General features: G+C 44.4%; 1 protein-coding gene across 1 annotated transcript in view; it reads right to left on the bottom strand.

Annotated features, from left to right (window-relative positions):
- Window positions 1-20288, bottom strand: part of CCDC146 (coiled-coil domain containing 146) — a 54927-nt gene extending 34639 nt beyond the window's left edge. Inside the window, exons 1-6 of the mRNA XM_015415054.1 lie at window positions 20196-20288; window positions 17919-18001; window positions 12911-13120; window positions 5203-5260; window positions 3309-3485; window positions 1381-1454 (exon numbers count right to left, since the gene is read on the bottom strand). Coding sequence (XP_015270540.1) covers window positions 1381-1454; window positions 3309-3485; window positions 5203-5260; window positions 12911-13120; window positions 17919-18001; window positions 20196-20288 — 695 coding nt within the window. The remainder of the gene's footprint in view (window positions 1-1380; window positions 1455-3308; window positions 3486-5202; window positions 5261-12910; window positions 13121-17918; window positions 18002-20195) is intronic.
- Between the last annotated feature and the right edge of the window lie 5183 nt (window positions 20289-25471).

Here is a 25471-nt window from a genome sequence, read left to right as displayed (position 1 = left end):
ACTGTTCGTTTTCTGCACTCTCCTCAAAAGGCACTGAGAATGCACAAAGTCCAGTGCTTTTTAAAGTCACATGCACCTTTTGATTTTGTGATCACTACTAAATGATGTCACTTCTGGCATGATTTTAATTGTGTTCTCTGCTAGATTATAGAATCATGGATGTATAATGTTTATCTGTCTAAATTAACTTTGGATAGCAGCTGGCAGCATATATTTAGATGACAATACTTCAGAGATGTAATGGAGCTGGCCCTGGGGAACATTTTTCCAGACATCTTAAAGCAGGAGTGTCAAACATACGGCCCAGGGGCCAGATGAGGCACCTGGGAGGGCTTCCATCAGGCCCAAACTGGAACTGGCCATCTCCTGCTTCCAGTTCTGCTGCTGTGCTGCATCATAGCTTGCTTCGCCAGACTCTCTTAATCACTTAGCCATTTCATGTTTTAACCTGGGTCCTAGACTCAGAACTCTGAGCATGAGATTTCTGTAGTGAATGTCAATAAATCAAAAGTAGGTTTGCTACAGAGCTAATGTTTTAAGCATGTTTTTATGTTAATTAAAAAACACCTTTGTGTTTGTGTCCTTTATAAAGTTTATATCTCTGCTACCTGGCATTACATTTTATGACACACGTGGCCCAGCCCAACAAGAACTCATTTATGTCAGATCCTGCCCTCATAACAAATGAGTTCGACACCCCTGTCTTAAAGGCTCTGCAGCAATACCCTGGAAAGAAAAAACAGCCCTGGAACCAGTCCAGTTGTGTGGCCCCTGTGGCACTATGAGCCAGACTTCAGGGCAACTCAGCACAGTGGTGCTAACAACAGACATTATCTCACCCATTGCTTCCTTCTGCAGATGGGCAGTAGTGAAGACAATTGGCAAGCAGACACCCATTATCATTGGCCATGAAGGTTCTGAGCCCAATGTCCCCTGAGGTGTTGGCAGAGTTGCTGGAGCTTCATTTTGCTTGGTCCTAGCCACCAGTGGCCCTCCAGGGCACTGGTCCACCAGGAAATTTCCATGTAAGTCTACCCATTGGGTTCTGATTGAAGTCATCAGAATACTTAGATGAGCTCGGGAACATAGTGACAGCAAGTACCAACAATCTGGAAAGCAGCATACAAATTTCAAGAAGTTCAAATTTATTATGATCCTGATATGCCAAATCCTTGCTATAGCACTGGAAGTATTATTTGATGTTTTCTACCAATTCATCCAACAATTCTAGGATTCACAGGACGCAGTCTTCCAGGATTCACACAGGAGGCAGCTTTGGCCAGCACCAGCATGATAGATTCAAATACTCTGCACGAATTGGATTGTGCACTAAACTGCTAGGAAACTAAGATTTTGACCAAACAGCATTAACTAACTTACTGCTTTCGACGGTTCAGTTTCTCCATTTCTTTCCCAAGCTGAATAGGAATGGCCTGGAGACGGATAAGCTCATCCTAGTGATAAAAATACAGATATTAGCCTACATGGGTCAGAGTTCTAAGAGTTCCATGAAACTCTACAGATGTCATGAGTGCTGATGAGGATGAGCTCCCGGCTTCAGCAGAACCCACACCTGGCCCCGATGATGCCTCGGAGGCCGAGAGCTTGCCGAGGCTGCCCGCATCAGCAACAGCTGATGAGGAACAATCAGCAGCAGACAGCCCCCCTGACTTGCCTCCACGGGTGGTGCGTTTGAGGAACCGGCTCCGCCAGGACTTAATGTCCAGGCGATGGGAGGCACACCTTTGGGGCAGATGCTCACTCAGCCCTGAGTTTTAGCAGATGCTGGGCTGCTCACAACAAGCGTTAATTAGCAGCAGCAGCCGAGGGGTGTTTAGCTCCCCACTCGACACTCGTTCCTTGTGGCAGCAACTAGTCGATCTGACGGTGCTTTGCAACCACCCCGCTCGTGTTTTCGGTCTCTACCCATGTCCTGAACTCTTGGCTCCTCAACCTCGGCTCTGAATGACTAAGCTCCTGATTTGTGTTTTGGACTCTTGTTATCGGCTCCTGATTCGGCTACCTCTCGGGCACTGGACTTGGCCACTCTTTCTCTCTGCCTGCATTCTTGTTATTGGCTCTGTCCTGCTCCAGGAGTCACGGCCCGTAATCGGCCGATCCCGGAATCCCCGACAACCCGAAGGGGGGCCCAACAACTCACCGTACCTGCAGGGGAGCAACACGGGGAAAGAGAGCGGCCGCCCGACCATCTGGCAGGGGGGGAGGAGACACGGCCCCATCCAAGACGCCCTGCCCCGGACGCGCCAGACGACGGGGACAGGGCTCGAGAAGCTGTCGCCAGGAGACAGAGCAGGACGGCGAGGCAAGCAGGCTGGGAGCGAGCCCTGACGGCCTGATGCAGCAGAACGGCGTCGGCGGCGCGGCACAGAGGCTGCTAAGGCCGCCGCCAGCGTGCCGGCACACACCCAGGGAACGCCCTACTGGCGTTCCTGATTATACATAGGGGCAGGGCCCAGATAGGGGGGCGGAGAGGCGGTCCAGAAAAGGGAGCAAGGGGAATAAAAGGCGGGGATTATGAGAGGGCGGAGGAGGATGACACGCTGGGACTGCTGGCAAGAGAGAGAGCGGAGTATTGAAGGAGAGAGAGAGAGAGAGAGAGAGAGAGAGAGAGGGAAAACCTTCACAGCGTGTAGGCAGAGGGACGCTAGGGGTGCTCTTAACCCCGTCCCCTGCCGGTCTGAGGACCTTCTCTTCCCCCCCTTTTTCCCGAACTCTCCTGCCTCCTGGACCACCCGTCTCTCCAGGGCTTGAAGAGTCCCGCGGCACAACGGCCACCGGGGGCGCCACTCCGAGGACAAAGGGGGAATGCGACAGACTCCTACCTCGGCTACCTCTCGGCTTTGACCTCAGACTGGACTGATATTCTCTCTCTCTGCCTTCACCCCAGCCCGTGACAACAGAACCTAACTAGGATTGCCAGTCTCCAGATGGGAGCTGGAGATCTCCTGGAATTACAGTTGATGTCTAGGCCACAGAGATCAGCTCCCCTGAAGAAAATGGCTGCTTCAGAGGGGAGACTCAATGACATCACATCTCTCTGAGTTCACTCCTCTCCCCAAACCTCACCCTCCCCAGGCTCCACTCCCTAAAGACCCAGGCATTTCCCAGCCCAGAGCTGGCAGCCTTATGCATCCCCCACCTTGCAGAATTTGTACCCCCCCACACACCCCTGTGGCTGTTTCTGGCCTTTTCTCTAAACACTTATGAAGAACGAAAGCAGCCAAACATAATACGGGCACTAGCCCTTAAGACATGTACTGATAACGATACACTTAGGCTTGGATTACTTTTATATCTTCTTGCTTCCGAAGGATTTCATCAAGTTCTTTCTGGTCTCTAGTGAGATGCTTTTGTCTTACTGTCAAATCTTCTTTCAGTGTTTTAATTTCTTGCCTTCTTTGCGAAGTTTCTTTACGGAGCTCTTCACAGCTTTCTTTCAGGCCTTTAATCAGTTTTTCAGCATCCTTAAAAACCAACAACAACAAAAACACCAAGTTCAGGTACCTCTTCTTACACTGACTGAAAAGTGGAACCCATTCACTGAGAGTATGTTACAATTAGGTCTGTTTTATAGACATGCTTATTCCTTGATGCATGATTCCATGGACCCATCCTTTATGCTTTGACTGGATACCTAATTGCCCATGATATTGGAATCTCGTGAACTGAACGTCTGATGTGTAAAAAAAACACATGGAGAAGGACTCACCTAAAATGGATCATTAGAGAAAGTAGATTCTTCACCTCCACTATTTTCCCAATTTAAAATGTCCCCTTGGATTACTTTTGACTACAATCTGGGCAAAAACCGAGAAAGTGGACAGCACGAGAATGCTGTACAGATGGTAAAAAATCATCTGCTCCACTGTGGTCGCCAGAACAGAATAAAAGCTCCATGCGGAAGTGAAAAGTACTCGGAAACGTGGAGTGATTCAGCAAAGAGTACTTTATTTAGTGAAGAACAAGACAAGAAACCCCGGCACGCAGGCCGGTATATATGCTCAGAAACCCACCACCAAAACACACCCCCTAGTGACCCTATAGGTTATTTACAGTGGCCGAGAGTCCCATTGGCTCTCGGCCGCGGACCTGGCCCTCTGGTTGGTGCGGGCTAGGATCCGCTCCGCTATTGTTCTGCAGGAGCGAAGCTCTGGGCTTGTGCTTGACCGCATGGCCCAACGGTCGCGCACGTGGTAATGGCGGATACATTACAGGAAGTGACCTGAGTCTGCATCTAGTGGATATTGCATTATCATGGAGCTCTAGCACTCATTCAAAAATAATGTTAAAAATCATTCAAAAAACCCTTCAAACGTGAACTGTCTTATCCATACAGGAAAATGCAGTTGCAAACAATTGCTGCAATGCAACAATAGCAAAATATCCAAAACAAAGTTAGAGTCCAGTGGCACCTTTAAGACCAACACATTTTGATTCTGGGTGTAAGCTTTCATGTGCATGCATAGGAAAGTTTATACCCAGAATAAAACTTTGTTGGTCTTAAAGGTGCCACTGGAATCAAACTTGGTTCTGTTGCTTGAGACCAACACAGCTACCCACCTGAAAATATCCAAACTATGTCTGGGTGCAGTCTGAGTGTCAGAGTAGTAATGGTGTAGCAGCAAGTGACAGCTGCAATAATTCTAAGCCTGGAATTTCCTTTTTACGCTGTAGGTGTGACACCTATGATGAACTAAATGCACTTCACTTGGCTGTCTGGGGGGGGGGGAAGCCCTTTCCTCATGAAGTAAGTACATGTAAATGCGAAGAAACAATGTAAGCTACCATGTGCTAGCTTCACACAATCCTCTTGCCTGCAAGAAGCTTTAATCTCCATGTCAGGAAAAGCCTTAGTTTCTTTTGCGGTGCAATGTAAGTCTGTAAATCGTGGAAACTCTTGATTAGCATTAACCATGGTAAACATGGGCACACATGTAGCACCAAACCATGGTTAAAATAAATAAAGGAAGGGATAGTGGATGGAACACCATTCCTAAGGATGGCTCCTAATTAGCAAACTACAATTAGCAGAGGTACAGTGTTACACCCGCATCCCATTCCACGTTCCCAAGAATTCTGTGTACTATAAGAGTAATGTGTTTGTATTTTAGCTGTATAATTTTCTTATTTTTTCATGCAGCCAAATGGCTCCAAATATGGCAATATGAACATCATACTTACAGTAGCTTTAGGGATTCTTTGATACTCTTTTTCTATGAGTTTCTTGTCTTCTAATAAGCTAAAGAAAAGTAGATTAATACAGAAGAAAATTCAGCTTACAGATGTCAAAGCAAGTGATTATCCATTACTTGGAAGCATTCACCTTTTAAATATTTAACTATGCACACAGAAAAACAAAGTTTATCCCTGAAATGAAATATAAGATTGTTGAATGATTTAATAACAGGGAAGTGTCATGATTCTGGATTCCCCCCCGCGTATCTATCTATCTATCTATCTATCTATCTATCTATCTATCTATCTATCTATCTATCTATCTATCTACATAGTGGTTCCCAATCTACTCTCACCCTCAAGTGTGAACAAGAACCCAGAAAGGACTTACGCAGATGAAGAGGTGGGGCTATATGAACAGAAGCATGCCGTTGAAGACAGTTTTATTTAGTTTAAGTTTAGTTTAAGTTTAGTTTAAGTTTAGTTTTTATTTAGTTTAAGTTTAGTTTAAGTTTAGTTTAAGTTTAGTTTAAGTTTAGTTTAAGTTTAGTTTAAGTTTAGTTTAAGTTTAGGTTTAGTGTGGTTTTAGTGTGGTTTTAGTGTAGTTTTAGTGTAGTTTTAGTGTAGGTTTAGTTTAGGTTTAGTTTTGGTTTAGTTTTAGTTTAGTTTTAGTTTAGTTTTAGTTTAGTTTTCGTTTAGTTTTAGTTTAGTTAAGTTTAATAGGAGTCCTGAGTTGTGATTTTTAAATTTTGGTTTTATTTTTTAATGTATTTTATGTGTTCTTCTGTATTGGAAGCTGCCTTGAGGTATGTGCGAAAGAATGGTGGTAATAGATGCTTTAAATAATAAATAAATAAATAGAATAAATAAGGATAGAGGCCACTTGTAAGCCCATTTTTTAGGTAAGTTAAATTTAGGGTAACAAAAAGTATTTATTTCCTACATGTATATTTTTCCTTTGCTCAGTTAACATGTATCTACTTGCTCAACATTTCGCCTTGTAAATTCAATAGCTGTTAGATGTTTAGAAAAAGTTTATTTTATTTTTTCAGTCTGTGGTCTTTCTGCATCCCATTCACATACCACCCCATACATATACCACCCCTAACTAGGAAATTAATTAAAGGTTAGAGAATCTCCTCCCCGATATAAGATTTCCAAGAAAGGCTTGCCTCCTCAGGATTGGATTCATATTCAAGATACATGGGTGCAGAGGGTTAGGGAAGAACCTATGCATTAATTTAGGAGAAGGGTTATATTTAAAAGTTCTTTAAAAAGGCATTTTAGCCATTAGGAGAAGCTGAAGTTATCTACTTTCTCTTATGGTGGCACAGGAAAAAGGAGCTGAATAAAGGAAGAAAGGTGGGAGTGAAACTATTCTTAGTGAGATCTGATACGTTGGGACATGGCCAGCTGGGGACAGTCGTCACCCAGGGAAGCCTATGGAGGTTGGAGATGGTTGATACAGTGAACGTTGAGTCCCTCCATTGGTGACTGTCAATATTCAGCAGAAAAAAATATAGAGTTGGATCTAGACTAAATTTTCCATTAGTGGAATGAAACTTTCCTGCCTTCCCACTCCCATACTGCACAATATTTGTAACTCATACCCCCAATAGGGGTGTGGAATTTTTTTCTCTATATTTTTCAGTTTGGGTCTATTGGACCCGAAAACATTTCGGGATTCCCCCCCCCAAAAAAAAAAAAAAAAAACAAAAAAAAAAAACGGATCCCAATACAGGTAAAGTATTCTGATTGGGATTTTTTCAGAAATCCCAATATTTTTTTTTAGTCCAATAGACCCGAACAGAAGAATAGAGAGGGAAAAAATACAGAGAGAAAAAAAGCAGCAGCAAAGCAGCAAAAAACAGCTGGAGTTCAGCTGGGGCTCTTTTGGGCAGTCCCTTTAAACGAGACTGGCCAAATGATCTCACAAAGCAGCGGATCCTGTGGGGATCCCCACAGGCTCAGCTGGGGCTCTGCTGAGCACCCTGGTTTAAACTGGACTGCCCAACAGAGCCCCCAAAGCAGCTGATCCTACAGGTTCTCCCAAAAAATCCTGGATACTTTTGGGATACCAAAATATACCAGAAACATACTGATAAGCTGTTTTTTGGGGGGGTATATTTTCAGTTTGGGTAAACCCTAATGCACATCCCTAACCCCCAACCTGTAAAACTCTTTAACTTGAGGGCACTATGTTATAGATCAGCAACTGGAGACCCCTAAGTGAAATCTGGCCTCCTAAACAGTGACATCTGATTGTTCAATTGCCAGTTCCAAAAGTATAGGTAAATATTACTTGTGGCAATAAGATTTGGCAAGAAGCTACAGGGCAGAGGGAGTTTGGGTCTTTGGTCCTTCAACCCATTCCCTTGTCAAAATGTTCCTTCGGGAAAACTAGATGCTAAGCAGGGCTTGACAGTACATGCACACTGCCTCTGTGTGTCTTCCTTCCATTGTTTCACATTAAGTCCCAGTTGTGCTATGAAGAAATGGGGACAAAATAGCTGATGATGCAGCTCTCGAGTGTGCATCCCCTCACTGCATCCCATAACCATGTCTCAAGCACAAGGTCCAGCTACAGATTCCTACCATGTTACAGGAGGCTCAAAGGCTTCTGCAGGTGGCCTTCACTTGCATAACCACAGGACTCCTCATAAGCATTCATCAGGGCTGCCAATTAATCTGGAGAAAAATGACCTATCCCTTTAATGGAGACTTAGGCTGTGGTCACATGGCAAGCTTACTGTGATTTGTTCCCGCTATAGATTTGATAGGGAATACGTGCAAAGTGGTGCACACTGGGGGCAAAAATCCTAACTATAAATACAGGTTGATGGGGTCCAAACTGGTGGAGACTGACCAAGAGGGAGATCTTGGAGTCGTAGTAGTTAACTCACTGAAAATGTCGAGGCAGTGTGCAACTGCAATTAAAAAAGCCACTGCTATGCTGGGGATTATTAGGAAGGAAATTAAAAACAAATCAGCCGGTATCATAATGCCCTTGTATAAATCGATGGTACAACCTCATTCGGAGTACTGTGTGCAATTCTGGTCACCACACCTCAGAAAGGATATTATAGCATTTGAAAAAGTGCAGAAAAGGGCAACTAGAATTATAAAAGGGTTGGAACACTTTCCCTATGAAGAAAGGTTAAAGCACATGGGGCTCTTTAGCTTGGAGAAACAACAACTGAGGGGTGACATGATCGAGGTTTACAAGATTATGCATGGGATAGAGCATGTAGAGAAAGAAGTACTTTTATCCCTTTCTCATGAAGCAAGAACTCGTGGACACGCAATAAAATTGCTGAGCAGTCGGGTTAGAACAGATAAAAGGAAGTATTTCTTCACCCAAAGAGTGATTAACACATGGAATTCACTGCCACAGGAGGTGGTGGTGGCTATAAGCATGGACGGCTTCAAGAGGGAACTGGATAAACATATGGAGCAGAAGTCCATCAGTGGCTATTAGCTACAAGGTATAGACAGGAACTCTCAGTCTGGGGCAAGTGATGTTCTGTATTCTTGGTTCTTGGAGGGGGCGCAACAGCGGGAGGGCTTCTAGTGTCCTGCCCCCAGTGGTGGACCTCCTGATGGCACCTGGTATTTTTGGCCACTGTGTGACAGAGTGTTGGACTTGATGGGCCATTCTCCTGATCCAACATTGGCTTCTCTTATATTCTTATGTAATGAAGATAGTAACACCTTAAAACAAAAGCAGAACAGAATAACCACAGTATGACGGTGCCTAGACCAGAACAAGCCAGACCCAGCTAAGTCCCTGGAGATCACAACACGGAATATTGCAGGTTGGACCCGCTGAATAAGCAAGTAGTATTTTTCAATGGAACCACAATATAATCCTAAAACAAGAGACTTGAATAGCCAACGAAACTAGAATTGATGGCTACCACTCTTATAATTCAGGGGCAATTCCGAGCATAGGACCTGGGAGGCTGAAGAGAGGCCTGTGCATCCTAGTATCCGCTTCTTTAGGAGCAAGGTGCACAACATTGCACCCTCTGAATCAACTGGCAATGGCTCTTCTTCTTCAACCGGGCCCTGTCACAGCATTAGCTGTCAACACATATCTCCCGCCTCAACAAAGAAAAATGAAGTCCTGGGCTGACTTGGAATGCTATATCGAAGATCTTTTATTAGAAAACAATGTAGATAAGGTTCTTCTAGGAGAGGACTTTAATGCAAGCATCGGTCCAGACAATCATTCTTGTAATGTCAAGTTTAAAGTGCCCACAGATGCACAAATTCACATCTATTATCCATGCTCCTCTAAAGATTGCAAAGCAAATTATGCTGGCTACTATCTTGACAGGATGGCTATAAGGTTAAAACTTTACATCTTAAATGGCTCTACACCTGGCGATTATCCAAGAGAGTTTACCTTCATGGTAGGAACAAGATGCGGTAGCACTGACTACATCTTAGTTAGCGAGACCTTAACACCCTTCGTTAGAAGCCTCCAGGCACTCTCTGACTTAGAAAGTGACCACCTCTTTTACTGTGGATAGTGCTACCTACTCGACAAACTTACCCTGAAACTCAACCTGGGCCACATATTATACCAATTGAACAAGTGTGATGCTGTACCAGGTGGACAGCCCGACTTGAACAAAGGGTGGAGACCCTAGAATGTGAGAATGCCTCAGCTTGTCAAACAGGTATTTTGGACAACACCATGGGCTGTGATCTTCTGGTCTTCTATGATTGTCTTGTTTGGAGATTGAAGCCTTTGCTTGTAGAAGACACCAGGCTACAAGCAAAAAAGCAAGAAGGATCTCCAAATGGTGGTTTGATAAGAACAGCAGAAAAGCTAAGCTGGCACTTAATTCCACCTACCTGGCTTACAAAACCACTCCTGGACCAGACAGTTTGATCCTACTCCTATGTTTGCTAGGTCTAAAGAAGTCCTACAAGAAATTAATAGCACAGAAAAGGAAAGCCGACACAATGGCAGCATGAGAGTGCTTAATACAAGCAGCCAAGGGAAAAAGATAGTATCTAGTCATACTTTTAAGCACTCTTCCCCCACAGGCTCACTCATAATAATGGACACCCAGAAAATATATTTCCGAAAGTTATACACAGATGTACCTCTGGAAGCCCCACTCCAAAAGACAGAGGATCTACCTCCATGCCCTTCTGTCTCTGTAAAGAGGTTATGTCACTTATCAATCAACTTAAGAGAGCTAAAGCTTCCGGCTAGGCTTCCCAAGTCCCCCCGGGGGGCCCCAGAGGCCCGTTCCCCAGCGCCACCGGATCGGGTGTTAAGAGATGTGCTTAAAACTGTGGAGGGTTTTTGTGTATGGGTTTTGGGAATGCTGTGTGATTTGCTGGCTTTGGTCTGCCTGCATCTGGAAGCTGCTATGCTATATGCTTGGCCTGCTCTGCTTGCATTGGTATGCTAATGGACACACACACACCTACCCATCCTGCCTTGGGAACAAGAAAGCATTCTCCATTATGCTCAGCCACAAGGACTCTTACAAACAACAAGTATTCCACCATCAAGGAGTTTCTGGATAACACGTAACCCTTTATCTGGTTTGCATCTGAAAGTGACTTCTTCCTGTTTACAGCTCTTGGACCAAGCCAGAGCATCAACACATCAAAGGTTTCCATGGCAATACAACTTTGACACCTTGACCAAATGGTTCCTATTGAAGTATAGGGTAGAATTTGAAGATTGTCCACTCCCCCTAGATAGATACGTCACATCCCAATGGCCAATAGACATAGGGAATGGGACGGACTAATGACAGGAGGTTGGCACTGATGCCAACCCCCAAACTAGGTTTTAAAAGGCGATGTACATCCTTTGTTCGTCGCTAGCCACCTTTACCCCACCTTTGTAACTAAAGTTCTGCCAGCTAGCAAGCCATCCTTCCCCCCCCCCCACCTAGGCAACTGAAGCTCTACTAAAGGTAATTCTCACATGCTTTCTTGGACTGCAGCCAAGAAGCCCACATGTGTTGGCTGGTTCCAACTGTGTGAAGTAGAATCCCTCTAGTGAGATCTTTTGTTCCCACATTCTTCATTGAAAAGATCAACCTCTCTCTGGATCAGATAAGTATCATCGTTATCCTTTTCTGTGTTGCCCTCTAATTAGTTAAAGCTTTATTATTTTCTATACTGATTGCTTTCCATTCCTATTGTATCTAAAGGAACTTGTGAGTGTGTGTGAACGAATCTGTTTTGTATGCTTGTGAATTCCAATATTACTCAGTAAAGACAACATTTATCCTTTAAACATCCAGTGGTGTTGTCTCTTCTATGGGGAACAAGGAGTGTCTATTCTGGTTTTAATCCCTGTATGCATTGGTGTCCAAGAACCCACAAGCCCCTGTCGTACATAAGGCAGATTTGGGCTAAAGGATTAATTCTCCCAAAGAGGATTTCTCCTAACACGGGCCCCAGGGGGAACTCCTCCCCGACTTGCACGTCACCTGGAAGTGACACGACCACGCCGGGCACGCTGGGGGTGTGGCCACGGCCATCCAAGGGAAAACTCTATGGTTTTCCCTTGTATGGCCGTGCCCCCGCCCCCAGCGTGCCTGGCATCATCACGTCACTTCCGGGTGATGTGCATGTGGCGTACATGCGCTTTGCGCGCGTGCGCACCAGACGCCGGCCGGAGCCCCCTGCTCCCGGCGAAGATCGACTTGGCAACCCTACTTCTGGCATCGACAATATTCCTCCTGTGCTTTCAAAGATAACATCGACTGGTGGGCCCCACTCCTGGCCTCCCTCTTCAAACATATTGACTCCTCGAGGTGCATCCCAGAGGGCTGGGGGCAGACAATAATCGTTCTTTAAGAAAGGGGTGAGGGGTGATCCAGCTAATCGCAGACCTATTAGTTTGCTTAGTATCACAAGCTAACTTTATGCTAGCCACCTCTTGGACAAAGTTAAAAACTGGGCTGAACAGGAAAATTTAATCGCCAAAGAGCAAGCTGGCTTCAGGGAGGGAAGTATCACAGTGGTGGAGGGGCGATATAGAAAGATTCCTATGCTGAAAAGGGTCTGCCTCTGTGGCATCGGAGAAGTTGAAACTTCAGAACATATTTTACTCTATCGAGAAATTTGCTTAAAGGTCATTTCCCCTCTACTCAGAAGGTATCCTGGCTGCTCTGATTTAACAGATTATTAGGACACTTTTTATATATAGATTTTTATAGAGTTAGGACACTTCTTATGGGTGTTAACCCTCAGGTCACAGCACTCAGTGCGAGAGTCTTCACAGCTGCCTGCAAAATCCGCCAGGAAACCTCACAAACTAAATAAGAATTTTAACATCTTAGAAACTCAATCTCTTTGTCCAGGTTGCATTACTAGAGAAATTTTAAATTGGTATATCATTGTAAGACTTACAATTTTTAAGAACTGCATTTCTTCTGTATGATTTTACTATTTTATAAGAACTGCAGTCATGTGACTTGTGCTGGTTATAGACCATATTAATAAACTAAACCTAACTATACATATTAATCCTCTGTTAAAGGGACAGAACATTTTCCACTAGGCCTGTTGGCAACCCTAGCAGTCAAATGGTTCAGCACAAGCTATCACCTTCTGTTTCTCTTCTACTTACCCTCTCCTCTCAAGTAAATGTTTACACAGGTGCCAGGCTCCTGGTAGCCTGGATGGCACTTCATATATTTGTAATTTAGTTAACTCCTGTATTATTTACCTGTTCAACTTGTACTGAATTTCATACTCTCTTTCTTGAATTGCATTATATTCATTAAGATATCTCAGGTACTGCTGTCTCAGTTTGGACACTTCGGAAGTGGAACCTTCTGGAAACTGGTCAGCCTTTTCTAGTTCCTGCTGCTGCTGTTCTACTTCAACAGTGAAATGTTTGGCATCTTGTAACAGCTGAATCTCTGATGCCTGTAAACTGAAGTAAAACAAAATTGTTGAACCGCACATTTAGAAAACAAAATAAAGTAAAAATGTACATTGCAAATCACATCTGAACTTTAAAGTTTACAATATCTTTACAAGTTGGGGACCCATGAAAATAGGGGGGGGGGAGAAATGGCTGGAAATCCCCCCAACCCAAATTTCCCCTTCTAGGTACAATAAGCTCGAAGGGGCCTGTACAGTCCTATTTCACTGTCCCCTGCCTTGTTTTCCTTTTTCCTTCAACTGAAACTCGACTGCTTTCCCCATTACAAGCCTCCTGGAGAGTAATGAGCATGTTCACTCCTGATTATGTACATGGAGAAAGGTCTATCTTTTTTTAATTTAGAAGTCACATTTTTCCACTTAGGTAGGTATGACGATCTCACCTTCTGGCCTCCCTCACACTCAGGATTTTTCCTTCTGTCTTCTTTCTTGCTGAGCGGCCCCTTTTTCTATTTTCTTCTTATTTGTTTGTCTATGGCTATCCCACCCAGTCAATTTATTGTTTTGATGCTTTATTATTTTGATGCTGGCCCAGGTCAGGGAACTGAGCAAAGAAACAAAATCACCTTCTGCTTTTGAAATGGCACACAAGAGGCTTTTGAAAGTTAAAAATGAATGTTTTATTTAACTTGAAGGAGAACAGGTCAGGTGGAATCATGTGGAGGATGTAGGTAAACATAATAAAACTTAGGTAACTTGGTATTCACTCAAACACCAGATAATTTGTTGCCAATAAGTATGTGTTCCCGCTATTCAACAAAGTCATTAAAACTTTGAGGAGAGAGGCTTCCTTTTCAGTTTCTGCTTAAACACTCAAGCATAGATTTCTGAGTTTCACTGACACGTAAAGTTTAGAAGGCAGGAACATACAACCAAGTTTTTAAAATCCTTCTTTACACAAACCAGGGATCACTCTTTTTTAGAAGCTATTTTCCCCTTTTTAAAAAATATATATATATATATTATTTTCCATACAAGACAAACACAAAATAGACAAACAAACATACATACAACAAAAGGGGGACTTCCACTTACAACATTAATTTGTCTGTTAAATTACCTCACACATTACCAATTGTATTTTTCAATTTTTTCCCCGCCTTGTATTTTAAATATATCATTGCTTATAACTTTAAAAAAATGGAGTTATATTTCATATTTCCTTGTATTTCTGTTGTATGTCCACATAATTTATTTGTTGGTTTCTTCCTGAAGCTATTTCCCTTCTTAACTGGGCAGGGATCCTAATTCAAACAAAGGGAAATAGCTTCTAGTAAATACAAACTATTTTCCTTTTTTTTTTTGACTGAGGATCCTCCTTGATCCACTCACTCTCATGGTCTCCTTCCCTGACCATCATCAGTGCTTAATTGCCTCTTCTTCAACTGTCAGTTCCCAACTGTCATTGCTTAACTGACTCACTCAAGAGAATTCTGTTCAAACAGCTTGTCTCTCAAAGGTTCTCAGACTCTGTTAGGCATTAACCCTTGATGCAGGGCTGGCCCATCATTGACAAATTTTAGATCATCACCTAGGGCGCTGGCTCGACGAGGGCACCATTCTGGCCTGCCTGCCACCCCACCATCCCCTCCCTTCCCTCGCCTCGCGCCCTGAGTCTCCTTCACTGTGGAACACTGAAGTGTACCTTACACGAGGGAAGAACACACAGACCGACATCAGCAACCGTGCGCGCCCTTGCACCAGTGTGCTCCCCTCCTGACCCAATGAAACTCGTGAGCGCGCTTCCTTAACTGTAAAAGGGGCTCGCCTCCCGACGTCTTGCATGCACCTCTCTGGCACGAGGGGCAGGGTGAGACGGAGGGGAAGGGTGTGTGTGATGAAGGCTGCATGCCTGCCAGTGGAGGAGGCAGGCGGGCGCTGTGAGGCTGCTCCCTGTCAGGCCCATTTCTTTCCTCAGAGAGCACCCCCCCCTGCCCGACGACAGAATGCACATGTGCGGGTTGAGAGAACCGGCAACTGGTCTTCCGCTGCCACGGAGCCCGGGCAGGTGAGTGAGTCAGCTGGGGTTGGCCAGGAGCAGGAGCCACCCGCTCTGTCATTAGGCGGCAGCCGTGGATCTCAGCAGAGAGCGGCCACCCTCGCTGCCCAGCCCAGCCTGCGATTTCTTTTGCAGTATTGCAGGGATTTCTTTTGCAGTATTGCACACAGGACCGGCACCGAGGGGGGGGGGCGCCACATGGTAGCCTCGCCTAGCGTGTAAAAAAACATGGGGCCAGCCCTGCCTTGATGGTCCTTCACAGTGGGAAACTCTCACAAATATTCACAACCCCCAGCACTGCCCTATTTTACTCCCCGCCTGACAGACACTCAACCCTGACATTTGTTACAGGAGGAAATAATAATACCATGAAAATACAAAGTGCTTTAAAGACAAACCAAATGACTGATTCCTGCTCTATTGAAATTAACAAAAACAGAGAGAGAAGCGAAGACAGGACTAGATACTTAATTATCTAGACTATGGAAAGACTACTCCTCTTGTGTAGATAGAATAAAAGAGAGCTTTTATATCTACTAGCCTGATACCCGTTCTTCGCTATGGTATTTAAGTTCCATAAATCCAGTTATAATACTGATGATGTGAAATTTGAAATGTGACATTTGTTGTAGGAATTCTAATGGAGAATGACTGTAGTGTAAGAAATGAAGAGAGACACACATACTTTTTTTTCTCTACTGAAGGACCTCTCTCAAGACCACATTGGAGGTTCTGCCCTCAGGTGCTAGGATCACCAGGCTGCTTGATGAGCTCACTCTGGAGCAGGCCACATAGAACTGTCCATTTAAGAAGCAGACATCTGTTAAGTCAACTCCTGCCACCTCCCACCAAAGTGATGGCCTCTCTACTTGTGTTCCTGGATTGTTTTGCTCCTATGGAGACTGTGTTGTTCTGAGCACCTCAGGGTGATCTTGCTGGTACTTGGCCTGTGCAGCTCAGTGCACTGCAGGAGTACTATGTCCAAATGTCTTTGCTGAATTCCTAAGTTGCCTCCTCCTTGTAGGGTTGGTGTATCTGGCTCGACGTTTGCCAGGAGCTTTCTTGGGGGCAGTAAGAGGTGAGAGGTGTGAGGGGGAGTTAGTGTGAGGGAGTGGTGATGTAGTGGACATTTCTTCAGGTTCATAAGGGAGGCACGCATGGAAATGGCTCCTAGAAATGTCCTTTACTATCTCCCCATAAACATTCATACCCTGGCCCTGCTCCTACACCTGACAGACACCGGCCTGTCTGGTGTTGGAGAGGATTGTATTTAAAGGCATCGGGGAGGCTGGGCCAGCAGCAGGGCTAAGGCAACCCTGCTGAGCAAACCTCCCTAGTGGCAGTAAGCATCCCACCTCCTCTCCTACACCTGACAGGCAGCTGCCTGTCTAGTATAGGACGGGGAGGGGGGAGGAGTATTAGAAGCCACTGTGAAGGCAGGGCCGGCAGGATCACTAAGGCATTACTGCTGGGGTGGGATCCCTCATGGCTTTAACCACCCTGCAACCGCTGCTGCACTTGACAGACAACCGCCTGTTAGGTGTAGGAGGTGGGGGGAGTGTGTTGGAAGCTTTCCTCAACTGTCATTAGCTGTCTGCATACTCATGTAACTGTTGGGTTTTGGGTTTTTTTTACCTCAGAACACTGAGCTCTGCAGCTGACCAATCAGAGAGTGGGGGGTGCGAGGAGGCAGCCACCTGGCAGCCACATAGGAATCAATGGGGGGAACACATTTTACCCCTTTTGACCCCTTAGGGGCCTAATTTCTAAAAAATCCCTTCTTAGTGAGCAACTACGCCATGGTAGGAGTACTCTCCTCGAATTTGGTGTTTCTAGGTCCAGTGGTTTGGCCTGGGTGTTAATTTTACGGTGAGGGGACTTTCTTTTATATATATAGATGGCTAGAATGTTCAAAATATGGTTAAATTATATCTGTAAGCAGAGGATGGTTTCTTTTGTTTTAATAGCTTGTATTGCTTTGGTACTTGTGATTACATAGAAACACCTTGAATGAAAATGAAGTATTTTAACAACATGGGGAAAATAAGTAAGTTAAGCATATGTAGTGTATATATATCCCCTTTTCCATTAAAAATTCTTATAAATTTATTCTTCCAGATTGGTCTCCCATCTAATCATTTGACAGTTTTTCTTGCCTACATCTTCTAAAGACATAAAAGCATTTGCAGGCTATAATTACATCTAGCACAAAACAATGAATCACAATATTTCTAGGTAGAACAAAGTTTGAGTCCAGTGGCACCTTTAAGGCCAACAAAGTTTTATTCATGGTATTTCTGGGTGTTACTTAATATGAGGTCACCTTGCATGTTACAAAGTCCTTGTGTTTGGATGGCACAAGGAGTTTGCATCAGATTTTCAATGGGAGTTTTCTGCCTCCTAAACTCACACATGGCCTTTTCTCCTTTTGATTGCAGCTTCAGCCTTCCTCCTGCATTGTTTTCGTGTCCTCAAATCACCCCTTTGAGTCACTCTTGGTTGCATTGTGGAAATCAAGTTACTTACATGGCTTCATGTAATTTTCATAATCGAGCCAACAGTGGCTCCATAGGGTGGACATGACAATGGCACGGGGGGGGAAGGCTAAAGTTGGTTCTCCCCAGATGCCACAAGGAATAAAAGGCACAGGTCAGTCTGGAAGACAAATACTGTCTCATCATGCAGACTCCTCATAACATCTACCAACAAACACGGATTTTGGAATGTGTGAAATGGCTCTTTAAGGATTTACCAGGAGAATGTACAATAAAGCCTACTATTAACTCACCTAACTAGAGTCTCATGCAGAAGGATATATTTTGCCTTCAGCTCAGATACTCTGGTTCCAGGGATTTTTTCAGCATAAAATAACTGCAAAATGACAAGATTGACAATCGGTCATCCAGTGCTTGACAACACTTTAGATAGGAAAAGTGCATAACAGGAATGGCTTCTGTAACAACTTGCACTACACACTACAACTTGCATATAAATGGAAGTCTACATATTGTCAGAAGGGAGGTCATTCAATAAATAAATTTAACATTCCATTAGAACTCAAAAGATCCTAGCTACTGCTTACAAATACAATCCAACAATTCATATCCGGTGGGGTCAGGCAAACTTCTGATGATCTGCTACTGCTTTGTTGAAAATTATTTCAAAGCTATGGGTTGAATCCTACAACCCCTTTCTGCTAACACCACTGTGTTCCCTCTGTGTAAAGAATCTTCCACTAAAACAAGAAATTCTCCTTGGTGAAAGAGCATCTGGAAAAAGCGGATAGATTCTTATGCCAAAAGAATGAGCTGCTGGTGACGGAATGGATTTACAAATCCAATCCTTTGAGATTAAGGCTCAGATAGAAATCAATAAGTATGTGCTCGAAATCATTTAAAGCAATACCATGCCGGCAGAGTACTTGCAGGGAAAAGGCTATCAGTGTTAATGAAAGATGCTTTTTATGCTTTAATAAACAGAAAATATTCTAGCAGAAAGACAGAATGCATGCAGTACTCTGGAATTTATCTTGTACTTCACTCTTGAAATAAATATGAACTGGGTTTTCGGTGCTTTGGTATTTTCATTTAATTAAAGACCTTTTAATAAAACACATACACATTGCATGGCAAGATGACCCATATACTGTGTTTTGTGGCTATGTCACTAAATCTGATGACTGCAAGAATTCAACAAAGGATTCAGAAAGATTGCTGCTTGTCAGATTATCACTGAGCAAACAATGTGGGCCAGTCACAAAACAAGGCAACTTTTGAATCTCATTACAGGAATAATTTTGGCACCTAGTAGGATACAGTACTTTTAATGGGTTGGAACCATTGATCTAGAGTTCTTGCATAAGTGGATTCAGCCCATTAAAGATTATCTTCTTTTTTGGTCAATATAAACCAGATGATTAAACAATCACAGGAAACAATCAGAGGGAAGGGGTATGAATTTTCATAGAAGTTAATATGTATCGATTTGATTCTGAAACATGTATATTCTTGATCTACGAAAGCACAAATAGATCAACATAGGTTTTGTCGAGTTTGGGTGTCACTACTGTGTAAACATTAGGGATGAGCATGAATCTGGAAAATGTGTTTTGGTTTGTGGTTCGTGGCAGACCAGCAGACCGAATGATGAACTGAACCAAACTAAAATAGTCCCATACGAACCAAACTGGTTTGTTAACTCCCATGACATGGAAGAATGACCATGAAGGGTCCTTCTCCTCTGAGGAAAGGAGGACATCTTGCTGGGTGATTCCCACCATCCAATCAGGGAGGAAGGAACATTTCTTTTAAAACTTCCTGTCTCTTGCCTGTGGGAGTCACCCTCTTCAGTTCTGGTAACTCCAAAAGCCGTAAGACTGTAAAGTCAATTCAAGGAAAGAGAACAAACAGACAAGAACAGAGCGACAACCTAGATAAAGAAAAAACAGGCAAACAGTACTTGTGAGACAAGAAGTGTACCTGCTGAATAACTAGTTTGACAATGACTTTGGGAGGGACAAGATGTCCTCCTTTCCTTAGAGGAGAAGGACCCTTCATGGTAAGTGTCCAATGGTCATTCTCCCTCTGAGGCGGAGGACATCTTGCTGGGACCTCCCAGAGCAGTGTCCTCATTTGCTGGGTGGGCCATCGTCCTCCAGATCTAGAATATATTGTAAGTCACTTCCAAAGGCTGTGTCAGCTAAGTCATAGAAATTCACCTTAGAGTGCCCGACACAGGTGGATATTGACGACCATGTGTTCACCTTGCCTATCTCTTTGTCTGTGGTGTGTTTGGTTAGGGCAGTGTTGGTTGTGGCACTTCGAACTGAGTGTGCAGTGATCCCAGATGGCATTTCAAATATTGAGCTTTGTAAGCTTCAATAATGTAGGTCTTAGGGGTACTGCTGATGTCCAAGTTGACATCTTCCTTCCTTCATTCAGTGGAGAGATAAAGATGAATAAGGAATCAATTTTAAGCGTACGTCTTACTTCCAAGGCCTGCTGCAGTTTGTCCTTCAGATGGATAGGATTCAGGTGAAATGAGGAAGACTAAAATCTTATGGGACCTGTGAAAGGTCAAATTTGCCTTCGGTGTAAAGGCAGTATCTGTCTTCATGACCCTTTTGTCTCAGAAAAATAAGATTTGCATACTCAGCCATTTAAGTGGAATTTCTTTAAGAGGATCAAATAGTGTCTGGCGAAACCGAGAGTATGGTACAAAATTTCTGCATTAGAAACCTTCATCTTTGTGGTGGCTCATTGAGCAGCACCCCTGGGAAGGTGGCGAGCTTGAAGGTGTCTAGATAGGCTCAGACCCTGGAACAGAGGTAACACTGTTGTCAGAGTTGCGGCTTGACATTGTAAAGGAAGAATCCTTGAGCCCATCATATCTCTCTTATAGAAAGGATATAGCCTATTTAGTCTTAGTCTTCAAGAGGTCGATACCTTTTCTCCCACTCTGCCCGATGGGAGTCCTCCATGAAGTACGTTACTGTAAATTAATCTAGCCGGGAATCCATTGCATTTTGTCAAAAAGCCTAGACATAAAGGTCACCTTCCTTGATCTCCAAGCAGCTAAACACAGCCATCCTGAATGTGGAAGCCATACTGGACCTTGTTGAAGCATGTCCAGTGATACTGGGAACGTTAGCAATGGTCGGTTTGCCCTATCCTGAGGGACAGAGAATCATGGTCACTGAGGACAATATGGTTCTAGTACTGTGAGTGCTGCCTTCTGGTGCTTGATCTTCCTGACCAATTTTGAAGGAACTGAGATGGGGGGGGGGGATAGGCAAACATAAAGTCACTTGGCCACTGGGATGTTAAGCCTCAATCACTTCAGCCAGTGGAAGAAGAAACATGGTGGAGCACCAATTCACTTGAAGGTCATTTGGTGGTCAGGTTTTTCTCTGCCCACGTTATGATCTTGATAGCTTCCTTTCGGTAGATGAAGATTTAGACCCTCATTGTATGTTGTTCGTCGGATTAGTACATGTTGACCAGGTATCTGTAGGCTGATGGTAAAGGAAGGTCAGATAAATCATCAAAAGCTCAAGGGGGGTTACCTCGCTCCCAGATCACCGACCCTGTACTGGTGAGCCTTCTAGCATTGTCCCCAACCAGGCAGACTGAGGACTGAGAAAGATCTACTTCACCTCCAGGATGCAGTGTTTCCTTACCTGAAGGGGACTGAGCGTTCTTGTCCTTCCAGTGAGACTGGTCTTTACTGTAAGGGAGCCCTGATGGAAAGGGTCCCCCTTGATCATAACTTGTAGTTGGAAATGTCTTGGAAGCTGCTGTAGTGGTCTAGTGTGTAAGCAAGTTGTGACCATCCTGACACCTAGGTGTTGTACTTTCTTAGTAGGTGCTAGAGAACTTAACTGAAGATTGACCATGAATCTGTAGTTCTGTAGAAAGTATATAGTATTTTCTTGGCCACAGGGTTTGATCTGATCAACAAGATCTACTGAAGTCAGATACTCCTCTGGCTGAAAGGACTCAGTGATGGATCTGAAGACTCCATTCTGAAATATCGTAATGTGAAATGTCTTAATGTACTCTTGGGGTATTTTAAGACTAAACTGCCCTCCAATTTCTGTTCCTTCTTGTCACCATGAAGGGGGAAATCTCGTCCCCCTTTTAAGGGACGAACAGGTTCTATGGCCTGAATGTTAAGCAATGGTGTATAGTAGCAAGAGTTCTACAAGCTTTTTCTGACCTGTGTGTGTGTGTGGGGGGGAGGCATGTGGTGTTCCAGTGGGGTTTGTAAGGACCAATTGCCTGCCTGAGAGTCGGACTACATGTCCCAGAGTATAGAAAATGTGTCGTCGTCGTCCCCCCCCACCAGAAGGTTTTGAAGTTATGCTTTGAATGGCTTATGGCCACGGGTTATTGTTTCCGCTAATAATTATTTGTTGAGTGAACCTTTTCTGAAGGGTTGTCTGGAAGAACCCAGGTTCATCCTTCTGCAATCCTTGTGAAATCTCAGAAGGACACAGTGGAAACTAAAGAAGTAACTCCCGAGACTCCTCTTGTCAGAGTGCTCTCATGTGTCAAGTTTCAATTTAAGTCTTGTCGAGAACGTCCCCAAATGGTCTGATGTTTTAACAAGTATAGGTCATACCTATGGACTTAACATGTAGTGAGATAAGCAAAGGTGGTTTGCTATTGCCTGCCTTTGCATAGTAACCCTGGACTTCCTTGATGGTCTCCCATTCAAGAAATAACCAGTCCTGACCCAGTTCAGTTTCTGAGACCCAACAAGATCGGGCTAGCTTGGGCCATTCAGGTTAGGCATCAGTTGCCAAGCTCTGAGCCATAATCTTCTTCTGACAGCTGTCTCAGATGCCATAGTTCCGGAAAGATGGTAAGGGACCAAAGGTTGTGTTCACCATAGTGAGCTGTAAGAACCCTAATGGCTTCCTCTATCATGCAATGGCTGCTGGCTGAAATAAGTTGGAACAGATTCCTAGAGACAACAGCCACTCTTGAGACTATTGGGACAGGAGCAGGAGCCTTAACAGTCATAGTGGTGCCTTCATAAGCTTCCTTCAGGGCGAGACACTGTCAACTATGCTGCCATGATGTTTATGGGCCAGGGATCGCTTGGCAGCTTCAGCTCTAACTGTTCTGGGCCCCATTCCCACACGCGGGAGTCAGGCCAATTGGCCCAAGGGTGGGGGTGCAAATGAATGCCCTATATCTCTATATGCTTGCTTGAAGGTAGTTATTCCTAACAGTGACCATATTACTGCATCCATAGTGCTGGCAATAAAGTATAACCTTGCTATAAGCGTGTACTTGATTGTTTGACTGTGGGACCTGATAGACACCCCTCTTGTAAAAACTATGCTGGAAAGTGCCCTCACCATCCTTTAACAAAAGCTCAGATGATTGCAAAGCTGTTACTGGAGCATCCATTAGTGGCACCTGCAAACATCAAGTATAAAATATGATAAAACATAGTTTCTAGTAAAACATGTGATTGCTTGCTGACCATAGCTTTTGCCCGTTCAGCGTTTAAATTTTTCTGAAAGAAACTGATAGAACAGGAGAAAACCTCTCTGCTGTGCTACACCTAGGGAGAATTCTTATTCCCTTGACCAATGATGAGTCTGAGAATTAGGAGGGCCTGACTGTTCTTTTGAGGGGACCTCCTGCAGCTCTAATGCTGCCATGGTCTTAGAGAGAGGTGTTAGTAGTTCTCAGGGTTATGGACTGTTCATGAATTTCTGTTTATATATTCAATTTATAACCTGCCCTTCTCTGCATAATAGGGTTCAGGGCAGGTAAGTCAACACTAAATTAAAATAGTATATTTCATCCTCTTTTTAAATTCAAATTCTCTGTGTCCCATAGAGAGTGATCTTTCTCTCTCTCTCTTTCTATTGTAAGATTCCTTCCTAGCTGCCTTAGGGGCCAGCTAGGTCTCTGTAATGTACTCATTCTGGACCGCGTGTGAGGCTAGGGCTCCACGTGGTCAGACTAAGCCATCGAGCTTCAGTCCCTGCCACAAAGGACTCTGAGGATCCTAGCCGCACCTATAGGAGGCCTAGGATCCCAGCTGAGAGCCTATGGAACTCTTGGACACTGTAAATAACCAATGGACGGTATGGGGTGTGTTTAAGGGTGTGGGTTTCTTGCACATATAAGCCAGCCTGTGAGCTGGCTACTTCGTCTTGTTCCTGATCTACTAATAAAGTATGAGAGCTGTAATCACTCATCAGTCTCAGTACTTTTTACTGGCAACGAAGGTGGGATTCTACCTCCCATGAACAACGACCACGAGCCTTGGAGCATCGCATCGAGCCCTAGCGCCGAGATCACCGCACGCTGCTCCATCTCATGCCCCGTATCTCTGTTTGCTGCTCACCACACCACTCCCAGCACCGAGCATCGCACCGCTGACCCCGAGAGCAGCACTGCATTGCTCCCCGCTCCACCAGCCGCGACCTCCATGTGGTTTGGGTAAGATGGCCACTGCCAACGAGAGTCTCCCAACATTTGACATCTCCTGCCCCACACAATGGGAGACGTGGCTCGAAACCCTCGAGAGCCACTTCACAATCAATGATATAACTGACACGGGGAAGAAGAAGGCCCACCTTCTCCGGTACTGTGGGATGGAGGCGCATCTCCTGCTAAAGGTCCTGATAGTGCCTCGGTTCACCAAAGATGACACATACGACACTTTGGTCAAGGCATTGTCCGACCACTTCGCACCCAAGCCCACAAAGTTCATCCTTTTCCATTATTTCGGCCAAGACCTTGCATGCCCTATTTCCTCAAGGGGGACCCCATTTGCACAAGCCACAGGGTTTCAAGTTGTGGGACTTTAATAAGAACCCTGTGAGTGAGTCTACATTTGACTATCATGTAAATTAGTTTTTTAGAAGATTATTTCCATAGCCTTGTAAAAATCCCAGAATAAATTCCTTTAAATTATATTTAAACCATATTTTAAGAATAATTTAAATATTATAAGAGAAAACAGAATCAAGTCAAATTTCACCCACCCCTTTCTGCTATATTGGTAGATCTGGCCTCTGGAGAACAGCTCTATCCACCCGTTTCCACTCTATTGGTAAACCTGGCCTCTGGAGAACAGGTCTACCTACCTCAGTCCACTATATTGGTAGACCTGGCCTTGGACCATCGCCTTGTGCTGAGCCTTAGAAAACATACCAGCACTTTGGAGGGGGGGGGTGTTAGTGAAATATGACAACCAGCATTACAGGTCAAGTATAGCAGAGGTGGGACAATCACTGTCAGAACCTTGCCTAACCTAACAAACAGGAAGTTGCTTAAATGTTATCAATCTGCCCAAATTACTCATCTATTCAAATATTTATATCCCACTTTTCCCTGTGACTCAAGGCAGGTTACAAATCACACTGAAAAACATAACAGGGGTATGAAAAAAATATTTTTCCCTGCTTCATTATAGCCTATGGAGACCATTATAGTCAATGGGTCCTTTAGGTTATAGTGGAGAATCATTTTGGGGTATCTGGGGGGCTGTTTTTTTGAGGTGGAGGCATCGAATGTGCAGCATAGCTGCTGGTGCCTCTCCTCAAAAGCTCGCCCCCAAGTTTCAAAAAGATTGGACTAGGGAGTCCAATTCTATGAACTCCAGAAGGAGGTGCCCCCATCCTCCATTGCTTCCAATGGAGGGGGGAAATGTTCTCAGTTTACTTGTAGACTGCGCTGCCAACTAAGTTCCCTGTGCTGCCAGCTAAAATGTTGTGTGCCCGTGCCCCCTAGCACAGCTTAGAGGGAACTTGTGGCTGGGAGACCCAGGTTCAAATCCCCACTCGTGCCATGGAAGCTCACTGAATGACCT

The sequence above is a fragment of the Gekko japonicus genome, unplaced genomic scaffold, assembly GCF_001447785.1.
Source record: "Gekko japonicus isolate JY-2015 unplaced genomic scaffold, Gekko_japonicus_V1.1 scaffold5, whole genome shotgun sequence".
In the NCBI taxonomy this organism is placed as follows: domain Eukaryota; kingdom Metazoa; phylum Chordata; class Lepidosauria; order Squamata; family Gekkonidae; genus Gekko; species Gekko japonicus.
The sequence above is the reverse complement of the archived record's forward strand: the minus strand, read 5'-3'. Positions and strand labels throughout refer to the sequence as shown.